General features: G+C 37.4%; 1 protein-coding gene across 1 annotated transcript in view; it reads left to right on the plus strand.

Annotated features, from left to right (window-relative positions):
- The window catches only part of epha4a (eph receptor A4a), a 103,112-nt gene that overhangs the window by 52,389 nt on the left and 38,632 nt on the right, over nucleotides 1-12,091 (plus strand). Inside the window, exon 5 of the mRNA XM_060834863.1 lies at nucleotides 2,371-2,706. Within this exon, the coding sequence (XP_060690846.1) occupies nucleotides 2,371-2,706 (336 nt within the window). The remainder of the gene's footprint in view (nucleotides 1-2,370; nucleotides 2,707-12,091) is intronic.

The following is a 12,091-nucleotide window of genomic DNA, read 5'->3' on the forward strand; positions in this document are numbered from 1 at the left end:
ATGGCAATTAAGGTACCATTTCCAATCAAACAACATCTGGTGCCTTCACCAAGTAGCCATTGCTGTCACACAAAACTAGGCAATTGAATGATGGTAGATTATTTGGTTATGTATCCATTTACAGACCTGTCAGACCTCTGTAATCTCCAACTTGCCCTAAGCAGGGAGCATCATGTCCAATTGTAGTTGCCTCCCACTACTTATGCTGTGTTCAGCTAACTTAAGGTTGGCCAGAGCTCTAAACAACTAGCATCTGAGTCTTAAGGGCAAATTAATGCGTGCAACTCAGTCATTGCTTTTCCAAGAGTGACTACATTTCAGAAATTGGCTGCATAGAACTTTATGATATCCTTGAAGTTGTGAAAGGCACGATAGACATGCAAGTTCTTTAACCAGGGTTAAGCCTTATTTTTACAGATTGTTATATTACATCAAGTTTGGATTGATTCCTGGTTGACACTATCTTTGCAAACAGTATCACTATTCACTCAAAGTAAACCAGGAGACCATATTTCAGCTACTTCTACAGCACTGCTTAATGCATTTTGGTTCAGGTCATGTCATTACACTTTAATGTAGCTGTTAATCCATTTAAAGTAAACATGAAGCATTAAACATTGTGATTAAAAATTGTATGTATAAGAAAATAAACCCACAAGTTAGCAGTTGCAGACCTGCAATTAGTGATTCTATCTGTGTTTTTATTGTGCTGTAACAAGTTATGGCAGTACCGTGGCAAGATACTTCCATGTAAAACCATTCCCTTCTAAAATTATTTCATTTTAATTGCCTTTAATTTCTTCGCTCAATGCGGATCACTTCCAGCAGTAAGAACAAACGAATGCCACTGAACTTTGCTCTTATTAAACCCAGTTCCCACCAATCCCAGAACCAGGTGCAAAGAGAAGAAAACTGAGTTACACAAAATGCGTGTTATCAGAATTGATTTTCTCCAATTAAAAGTAATTACAAGGTACTATCTGAAAGGAAATGTTTTTGTAGTGAGGATTGTACATGTAAATTGAAACAAAGTATAATTATTCTACAGTGCACTGCTAACCCCACATCAGCAGGAGTACTGAGAAATTCATTCCCTTACTGACATTTTTATATCTTTTCTTACATATTGCATTAACTACAGTTCATTTCCAAAATTAATTTTTTAGCTGTAACTGCATAGTCCCATTTCTAAAACATTCCTGTAAGCTAATGAGGTTTGATAATGGCATTCCTGAATTATTTGGAATGCAAACAGCGGTCTTCGAAGACCCTGGCAAATAACTTGGAAATGGTTAGAAATGCCAATATGATAATTTTACTTAATGTTAAAACACTCTGTAAGAACGGTAAAAAGCAAATTTAATTAATATTTGTAATTTTAGTTGAATTAATAATGGGATGATTGTAATTGTGCAAAGCACACAGCTGGATTACTAGGTAAATGGCTGCCCCTTCATTCCAGGCTGCGGCATTATGCAGCCTTTCCTTTTGCTGAGCTTCAGGCCTCCACTTTGTTGTGTAACCATGTCTCTCTTCTTTAGTGCACTGCTCCTCAACTCTTGCAAGCAGCTGCTTTCCAGTTTTACGCCTCACTGGTTCCCTCTTTAGACACTGTCGTGCCCTGTCCCCACATAATAATTATTGACTTTTGCTTCCAAAAAGCTCTTATTCAGTGTGGGACATTTTCCCACGTGAACACAGAGCATTCCGTTGTGATCCACTTTGAAAAGTCCAGTCCACAAAATGAACTTAGAACAAACTACAAATATTTCCACCCAATTTTTAAACTATTTATTCTTTATGCTGCTTTTTCCAATATCCTTGCTCATGCATATTGAATGTGATTTTAAACGTGATTTTATTGTTTACAGTATAGAACGCCATGATAAAGTTTACAAGTGCAGCCAATTGCTGTGTTCTGAACAAGGTTTGATTTTCAGGAATTTATGCTGTGCTTATTTGTGTAGGGTATTGCGAAGATACACAAAACAGCGATAGTTAAGATGACAGTGTTCAGTAAAACTGTTCTCCAGAACATTACCAATGATGCTGATGTCACTGAACAGATTATATTCAATATCCTTTCACATTTCTTGGCAGCTTTATGTTTTTACTTGCTTTTTGCCCAAGGCCATTACATCAAGTTTAGAAATCCAAGATAACCAGGTTAATATGAATAAACTGGGAGGAAGTACAGCAACCAAGATGATTAAAAATAAGCTTCATGTCTGTGTTTGAAAATATTTGACAGTGATTTATTTTCAATAATGCCCTTAAGAGCCTTAAAAATGATTAGATGGATTGAATATTGTATCAAATTTTTCAAACACAATAAAGTTGTCATTCACTAGATTTTTCCACTCTAACCAGGACCACCCTCTGCACCACTGAATTTGATTTCCAACATCAATGAAACATCTGTGATCCTGGAGTGGAGTCCTCCCCAGAACAATGGAGGCAGGCACGACGTTACCTACAATGTTATCTGTAAGAAATGCACCAATGACCTCAGCCGTTGTCATCCTTGTGGGAGTGGGATTCATTTTATCCCTCAGCAGACTGGCTTGAAGAATACCAAGGTCTCCATCACTGATCTTCAAGCTCACACCAATTACACCTTTGAAGTTTTTGCAGTAAATGGAGTAACAAATTCGAATCCCAGCCATGACCAATCTGCCTTAGTCACTGTCACAACCAACCAAGCAGGTAAGTCTGCGAAATTACTTAATTTTCACAATTGCTGCAGTATTATTTGACATTTTAGCCATTTTGCATTTGAGAAGTATCGCCAGAAGTATTTCACTGTGCCTGAGGTCACATTAGAAATGTTCAAAACTTAATGGAGTTCTTTATGAAACTTTTTTTGTGCTCGTTAAGGGGGAAGACTTTTGATTCAGTACTGAGAAAGCGTGCATCTCTAGTCAGGTATTCACTGAGCAACACCAGGCATTCCCTGGCCAGCTAGAGCGCAGTGAGGTGTACATTAATGTTCTTCATGCACTGTTCCATCAATACATATCTGTTCCAACCTCAGAGCAATGCCAATTTGACATTGATCCAAACATCCTATTGTGTAACTGGAATGAGATTACCCATCAAACAATTTTGCACAGTTAAATATATTCACAGTTCACAAACTCATTCCTTATAGTCCAATAACAAGTAAAGACATTTAACCCATCAATTTGAGCCACATTTAAACCCAGATCCGAAAGGCAAAAGGAAATGCAAAAAGTTGCCAGACTCCCAGTTTGACTACATTTTTAAAAGTGAGTTATTTGGTATTCAGTAGAATAATCCTTGACCCATGCATTCAGTAAAGAATCTTAACCTCACAATATTATGAATCTTAATGGTGTGGCCAATGATTTGAATTATTAACCAGTAATACTGTTACAGATTCAAGAATAATAATAAATAGATTCTCCTAAGGCAGGGAGCATGAACATAAAGTTCTCTTTCTGCTTAAATGAGCCGTACCTGAAACCCGCAATTATAGCTTAAAATGTTGGATTTTTTTTTCAAGCCTCACTTGAACAAGGACCAAAACGATGAATACATCTAAGTGCTTGTTTGTGAAATGCTTCAATGGTTTTCTATCCTCCATTTATAAATTCAAAACAACACAGTTACTTTAAATACTATCTCCAAGCATGTCCTGGGAGAACTTCGTGCTTTTCATGCAAGCTCAGTAATGCAAGTATCAATTTTATATTGATTGTATACTGTCTAGACTGCTCCAGTTACTTGATGTGGTTTACCTTGCAGAGAATACAGCCAACAGTTATAATTTTAAACAGATTGTTTTGAAAAACAACTGTGCAGAAACAGATTGATCACTTTTTTAAAAAAAATAAAATCAAGATCGCATTGTTGTGGTAGAGAAATCAATTAGTCGAAAGTTGGATTTTCCTGAAAGGTTCTTTCTAAGGTGCCTAGGCATTACTTCAGTGAAACAAGCATAATTGTGCAATAGTGGCCATCTATCATTCCTGGCAGTGAGGTGAAGAGTGTTTTAATTGTTGGCCTCAGTATAGAGTTGAGTGAATAGCAACTGATAGGATTTTGAGAGGAAAGATTTTAATCATAGCAGTGATATGCAAAACCTTGGACATCAAGCCTTCTAGAATATTATAATGCAGATTGAATATTTAACACAAATATATTATGATTATTGCAGGAAATTAGTTTTCCATTGTTATTTGAGCAACTGGAATGTGAAAACATGATGGTGTTGACTTCTTATAGTTTTCTACCTGCTCACTATAACTATTAAAGGGGGTAACATGGTGAAATTTGAAGTATATGCAGACATGTACCAAGTAATTGATCAATCTGGACTCCAGTGTATTTACCCTTGTAAGAAGACATACAAAATCCTGTCTAGTGTTTCAAGGCCTCAGCAGGAAAATGGGGAATGATTTTCTTCCATTTTTACAGCACTTTGATAAATGCATCGATAGGAAACTGAACAGTCTTATGCAGAGTTTGACAGTTGCAGGAGTCCAAGGTTTTCTTGGTCAGACTGACCTAAACCTGAATCAGGCTCCAGCATGACTTTCAACAGCTAACTTCAGAGTCAGCCAGTGATATACATCCAAATACAAGTAGGAAGAAATATGAACTGTCTTTATGCTGTTATATTTTTTTTCAGGTCAGATTCTGGGAGATAAAAATCTGTGAGACTGCACCTTCGTGCTGGTGACAGAACTTAGTTTTGTATTGTATTGCTGGGGCAAAGATTCTAATCTCGAGAGATCCAAAATTAACAACTGACAGCAAACAAAATGACTATATTTGGAAAAATAATGCAGTTGTGTAATTTTCTATGTGAAGTGCTTTTTTTCACAGATATTGAATGTTATGCCAGTTCAAGTGTTGAGGTGCTGCACTGCATGGAGTAATACTTTTGTTTTCGTGGTCTAATTTTGAATAAATGTTAATCTTGTATATCCTTCTGTATTATTTCCTGTAGGTTTGCCTTTCCTCTATTTTCCAAAGTATTAAAAGTTAAAGTACATTTGAAAAAGTTAATTTAATTCCATTGTCATCACCATCCAAATTCCAATCATCAGTGTTAACTTGTTTAAACTAATTGGATTATAGCTATCGAATGGGATTGAATGTCCTGAGTACCATCTCTTGTGAAGCGAAGGAAATGCAGCTCACAAATATTTGCATCCTTTAGGTGAAATCTTTATTATGGGCAGCTAGTGTGTAAATATGGAGCTGGTTTAACTTCATGTACTGTATATCACAAATCTGGAACATAATTGCATATAACATTGTGCAAATTCAGATTAGGTGTCCTTGAGGAAGCAATTATACAATTCTTGGACTTAACAATAGATGCAGAAACTGGCACGAAACATGGACCATCTGGCAATGTTGTGGATCTCATTTTAGCAAATTGGAAGTTGAACTTTGGTGGGGGGAGTAATTGCACTGTTAGGAATGGGGAGCAAGTTCCATGGGGTTTAGCAGAAGGAATGGCAATAACCTTTTCCTTAACTGGCTGCCTCTGAACAGGATCCCATGCGTAAACAGAAGAGTGATCTCAGCAAATGGAAACACAGCTGACATCTGCTTTCACAGTAAATGGATGTGAAGTATTCCTGGCTCTTTATAATGTTTTGTGTAGAATCTGTGTTAAAGTTACACTGGTTGTCCCATCATGCACAGCAGTTAAAATGTTGACAGTGTGCTCGAATTTACCTCAGACCAATCCCCTGCTGCATGAATTCAAGTCATTTTCATATCACTGATGGAATCCCAACGGGTTGAACTTTCTTGTGATGCTTCCATGTTCCTGTCAGCAATCTGGAGAATGGCCCCTTGGACAAAAACCTTATGTAATTGGACTTGAGACCTAGTTAATAATTCAATTTAGTTCTTACTTAGAATGTATTTACAGCAGAGTTAGATTTTGATGGACAAGGCCATCAAGGGTTCTGTTAGGGAAGGAAAAGGGTGTCAACAAGAAGGTGGATTTGAAACCACAACAGCTATGACTTTGTTGAATGGCAGAACAGGTTCAAAAGCATGCGTAGTTCACAAATATGTTCCCATATCTAATGTAAAAATTGAAATAAATAACAATCGATGAAAAATTGCACTTTATGATAATGTGTCCCTGACATTAGATGGAGTAAAACTGGAACCAGCATCTTTTCAAGCATTGTGTCATAGAATCAGGTCTACAAAGTTTGAGAGAGTACAGGACATGCCTTGTCTGGTAGGAGGCCACAAGCCTGAAGAAATGTAAAGGTCACAAAAATGGTTGGAATTACCAAATAAACATTCCTTTTACCTGCAAGTGATTTTGACCACTAAAAAATGCTAAGTGTCACTCTCTCTCCTCCAGTAAAATTGTCTTACAGTCAATGTTTGATCTTTCTTCACTCCACTGCCTCATAACTACAACATTCTTTTGGATCATTATAATTTTTAAATGTTTTGCAAAATTGATTTTGCTGTAGCACATAAGTGCAACAATTGCAATAACAGAGATAAACTGAATATTATGGTAGTTTTCAATAAGTTAATTAAAATTTATTTTGTATAGCTGAATTAGCTTTCTGATCCGTGTATTGATTTTTTTTGACATTCTATCTTCCAAATAACTGACAGGGAAATGTTAATAAATTTGTAACAGTATTGGAAATGCTTTATGGAGTAACCTTAATTAACCTAAGGGGAAGTCAGGAAGGTCTGTAAAGTAGATGCAGCGAAAAGGCCATTTTCAATCCAAAAAATTATTTGTATCAATCAAACAACTTTAGATGCAAAGTGATATGCTATTTTTAACTGTAGCAATGAATATGTTTACTTTATATGCCATTTATATAATATAATATATCAGGTGTAAAAACCTTTTTTTCAACAAACTAGGGAACAAGTTCAGTTTAGTGTTTATATACCCTTTATAATCCATACTTAATTATAATGATCTAATCTTGGAAATTTGCAGGATGAAGGCAGATTGCAAAATAAAACTTAGCTGTATTTAAATATGCATTGTCAAAGATTAGAATTAGATGAGACACTCCTTAGCATTTTCGCATTGACAAAGCTGTGAAACTGATACACCTACAGGGTGCTTTACTGCATGTTCATGTTGCTAGTGTGTTGGTAACAATGGGCATTTGCCAGAGGACTATCCCTCTAATAACAACAGTCACACCTTTTTTGTAAACTCACTTTAAACACTGGCACCAACATTATAGAGGTCAGGGAAATTACTTTGGTTTTGTAGGCCTGCATGAATCTCCACCAGCTATCATCTCTGGGAAATAGCTATCGTCAAACCTGTAATTAGACATGTCCAATGCAAACATAAATTTATCTATTACATCATTGACAGAGCAACTTTGAGGGGCAGGGATGGGGTAACTTTGAAAGGAGTGGTGATGCCTGTGCAGTGCGTTTCTGTGTTTAAATCAAGTTACAATTTAGTAGAAGCAGATTCAATAGTAATTTACAACAGGGCATTGGAAAGGAAAAAACTTGCAAGGCTATGAGGGAAAAAATCATTGGAATGCAAATGATTAGATAGCTCTTTCAAACTGTTAGCATGACCACAGTGAGCTGAATGACTGACTGACTGACTGACTGACTGTCTTCTGTGTGTGTGGCTGTATGATTCAACAATTTGGGAGCAGAGAGGGGAGGCAATTGTTATGGAGAGAGTTAACTATATATGTGTAGTTACAAGTCACAAGTCAGGAATGTGATGGTATACTTTCTCCATTTTCTTGGAGGGCAATTCAACAAGAAGCTTGACCCATTCAGGACCAAGCACCCCATACGATTGGTGGCCCAACCACAGCCTTCAACATTTGCTTCCTTCACCACCAGTGCACAATATGAGCAAAGTGCACCTTCTGCAATATGCATTATAGTAATTCACCAAGGCCCTTCTAAACCTGTGGCCCCTACATCTTATAAGCGAAAGGAAGGCAGTTGCAAGAACACAATCGCCAGCAAGTTCGCCTCCAAGTCAGTAACCGTCCCTGACTCGAAACCCTGACACCATATTTTTCCACTGTCAAATTCCTGAAAGGCCCTTTCTGACAGGCCTGTGGGTGAATGTACCCCAGTGACTGCAGTAGTCTAAGAGTGCAACATGCCACCACCTCCTCCAGGGCAATTCATAATAGACAACAAGTGCTGGGAGAAAGTGAGGACTGCAGATGCAGGAGATCAGAGTTGAGAGTGAGGTGCTAGAAAAGCACAGCAGTTCAGGAAGTATCCGAGAAGCAGGAGAATTGACATTTAGGGCAAGAGTCCTTCATCAGGAACCTAGCCAGTGATGCCCATGCCTCATGAATAAATGAATGAAAATTCTAAAGTTAACAGCGTTCAAACAAAGGTTTATTAGAAGTGAAGTTGGACATGGGTGAAGATGCAAAGCATGTGGAATTGCTGTTTAACTTGTTCTACATTCCCACCATTATTCAGTTGCATTGACTTCAGTCTGACTCAATTGGATAGGTCATGTAATGGTCCTTAGTCGATTCCATTGTTCTTGATTAACGTCCATTGAAGAATATGGACTTTCTATTCATATTGCTAAAACAAAATCCAGCTTTGTGGTCACAGGACTCTACAAAAATATAAGTAGTACTGTTAAGGCTCGAGAAGGTTTGTCCATCCGATAAATAAATTGTGCAAATTCTGCTCAAGAAACTCTTCATTGTGATGAATAGAATGAGGGATAGGTTACACATCACCATTTCTAATTCCCAGCTTGGTAAATTAGGTAGAGTCGAGGAAGAACAAAAGTCTCCTTACAGTTAGTGAAGAAAACAAAAGGACCAGTGGTGAGAACTAAAATCTCTTCTGTAATAGGAATAAGACTTAAGAACAGTAGGTGCAATACTTTAGTGGTATTATCGCTAGACTATTAATCCAGACACTAGGAAATTGCTTTGGAGAACAAAGGCTCAAATCCTGTCATTGCAGATGAATCTGGAATTAAGACTTTAATGATGACAGTGAAACCATTGTTAATTGTGGGGAAAACCCTATCTGGTTCACCAATATGCTTTAGGGAAGAAAACTGCCATCCTTATCTTATTTGACCTAAATGTGACTCCAGACACACACCAACGTGTTGATTCTTCTGGGCAATTAAAGATGGGCAGTAAAAGATGGCCTGGTCAGAAACAAACACTTTTAAGAGTGAATTTTTAAAAACAGCTTCTGACTGCAGTGGCAGAGATTGGGATTTTAAAAAAAGAATTCAGACAAAGTTTTAAATTTTTAAAAAACTCAGAAATTTTATGATATGCTGTACTTGCAAATACATATGACAAATTTACACTTTAGGCTACTAAACCAGATGTGAAATCTATAATTCATGTTGGGATGCAGGTGTTAGATGGTAAACTCCCACAAGAATCTTGCACCAAAGCTTAATTTATCAGTGGGATACTAGGTTATGATTATTACAAGACAAAATGAGTCTGAGGACCATCAAAACTGATTGCAATCCTGCCCTTATTCACTGCCCGCATAAGAGTTCTTTCTAGCATATGCCACTGGATTGGTATCACAGCAGAAATTCTACAGCATGTTCTACCTTTTTTAAAAAATGAGGAGAAATGCTGAAGGCAACTGTAATCATCCTTACCACTGATCCAGCAAAGGTCTCAAATTTAGTTCGAATCTGACCTGTTACACAACAGGATTACATCACGTATTATCACATTTACTCACTGTAGAATTGAGTTACGTCTCACACTGGTTTTTAAATACAAATTGGAATTGTGTTCAAACATGACAAACCCCACTAATAGTTACAGCTGGTAAATGGGGAGCATTGTCAATGGTTAAAGCTAAAGTAAGTCACTAGAAGATTTGCACTGTCCCCACCCTAACTCCTAACCCACTCCTATTTTAGACCATGCCTTCAGCTAAGTGGTCCCCATATTGTGTAATTCTATTCCTGAAGCCCTAGATTTCTACATTTAGAACCTCTTTCTTATATTAAAAAGACCCTTTAAAACCTGTCACTGACCAAATTCTCAGTCCATTTGCTTGACCCTTAATTTTGTTCATTGTGAAGATTGTCTGAAAATTTTTATACACTAATGACATGGCACACATGCAAGAAGCTGTTGCTCTGTCAGCAAGAACTGACAGCACGGTGGCACAGTGGTTAGCACTGATGCCTCACAGCGCCTGAGACCCGGGTTCATTTCCCAACTCAGGCGACTGACTGTGTGGAGTTTGCACGTTCTCCCGTGTCTGCGTGGGTTTGCTCCGGTTTCCTCCCACAGTCCAAAGATGTGCGGGTCAGGAGAATTGGCCATCCTAAATTGCCCGTAGTGTTAGGTAAGGGGTAAATGTAGGGGTATGGGTGGGCTGCGCTTCGGCGGGTCGGTGTGGACTTGTTTGGCCGAAGGGCCTGTTTCCACACTGTAAGTAATCTAATCTAATTGTAAAAAAAACTCAGCCTGGGAAATCAGTCAACTTTAAACTAGGAAATACTTTGAACAAAAATCCCTTCCCAATTTCCTTTTGGTTAATAGCAATGAACATTGCTTGGAGAATCAGAACATCTCTGAAACAAATTCTTCTTAGCACATGCTGAAAGTAATTAATAATCTTTTGAGTTCACCAACACTTCTTCCTGTGAACAGATCAAGCCAGGCTAGAGCCAGACAATTAGCTCACAGTCAAATTTATCTCACCATACTCTCGTTCCAAATATCTTTGATTTCTTGGTGCATAATGGAAATTTTATTGCCTATAAAAGGCTCTGTGTCATTTGACTGCAAACAGAACAGATGGTGAGATAGTTTCAGGCAAAGAGTAATCACATTTCTCAAAGTACATAGGGCATCATTAAAGAGGGGGGTTACAGAGTTACAAGCTCAATTTCTTTTTCTTTCATCATGCAAAAATGTTTTTGTGTCCAAGTGCTCACAGTTGTAACTATTGTACAACATTTGGTTATATTGCAGAGGGTTCCTCACACCATAATAAGTAAGGGCACACAGGGGGACTGAATTACAAACTTTAACATGATACACATGTATGCTAAATTATAATTTATTCTTTCATAAATAATATTTACACTGAACATAGAATTTGATTAAATTCTCATACTTTCACCTTTCTTTAATCATAGCTCAATTTTCACAAAAAAATACATTTCTGTAATAATTTCCAAAACGTTTTCTTAAAGGCAGTAAACAACCTATGCTAAGCAAACACAGGGATGAATAAAAGCTGACACATTTGTGTACTAAATGCACTTCTTGGTGTTCTTAAGAACAAGACATGGCTGGTTGGTTCATTTTGTGTGGACCCTTTTGCATTGGTCATTTGTTAGGGAAATAGTATTAGCAAACTGCCAAAACAGGATTTTCAGCTTTTTTTTTGCTTCATTGGCTCTGTTGGCTCTATTCCAAAACAGATCTGGCCTTGAATTAGTATTCCTCAGAGAGACATTCCTGATTTTACGATTACTATCCTACATTGGCCAAGTAATTATACCTGATGTAGATAGTGTGGCCGTGCTGAATAGCTGCTTTGCTCGTTTCCTGAGACTGAGTGACAGTAAAGACGTTTGCTCTCTGCTCTTGTGGCAATAAAGACATGTTTCCCAGATCCTATGAAAGGTTTAAGGCAAATGTGAAATCAATGATAATCTCTGTATTCTAATAAATCTGTCATTTTAGATTTTTTTTGTGAACCACAGCTTAAGTTCTTAGAAATGGTTATTTTGTCTAAAGATTACAGATTATTCATACCAACAGAGTGCTGAAATGGGTACTGGTGCTTTGTTGATAAAAGTTTAACCAGAATTGTTTGGACTCCCTGTGGATGACAGTTATTAGCATACCCAATCCATTTAAAGTACAAAACGAAAAGCTGTCCTGTTTGGATTGGCTTACACATTTGAGGTGTGCATGCTGAAACCCAGGTAACAATTCGCTTTTAAAGGTTAACCTGGTTTGCTTGTTTTCACAAGCAGTATTTCTGACCCAATGTGTCCTTTAGCAACCACTTGACCCTGCATACAACAAATAGGAAAACAGGTTAACCAAACAGCCATTAAGGCATTCCACACTTAAAAGAT

Source organism: Hemiscyllium ocellatum, chromosome 13 (assembly GCF_020745735.1).
Source record: "Hemiscyllium ocellatum isolate sHemOce1 chromosome 13, sHemOce1.pat.X.cur, whole genome shotgun sequence".
Lineage (NCBI taxonomy): Eukaryota > Metazoa > Chordata > Chondrichthyes > Orectolobiformes > Hemiscylliidae > Hemiscyllium > Hemiscyllium ocellatum.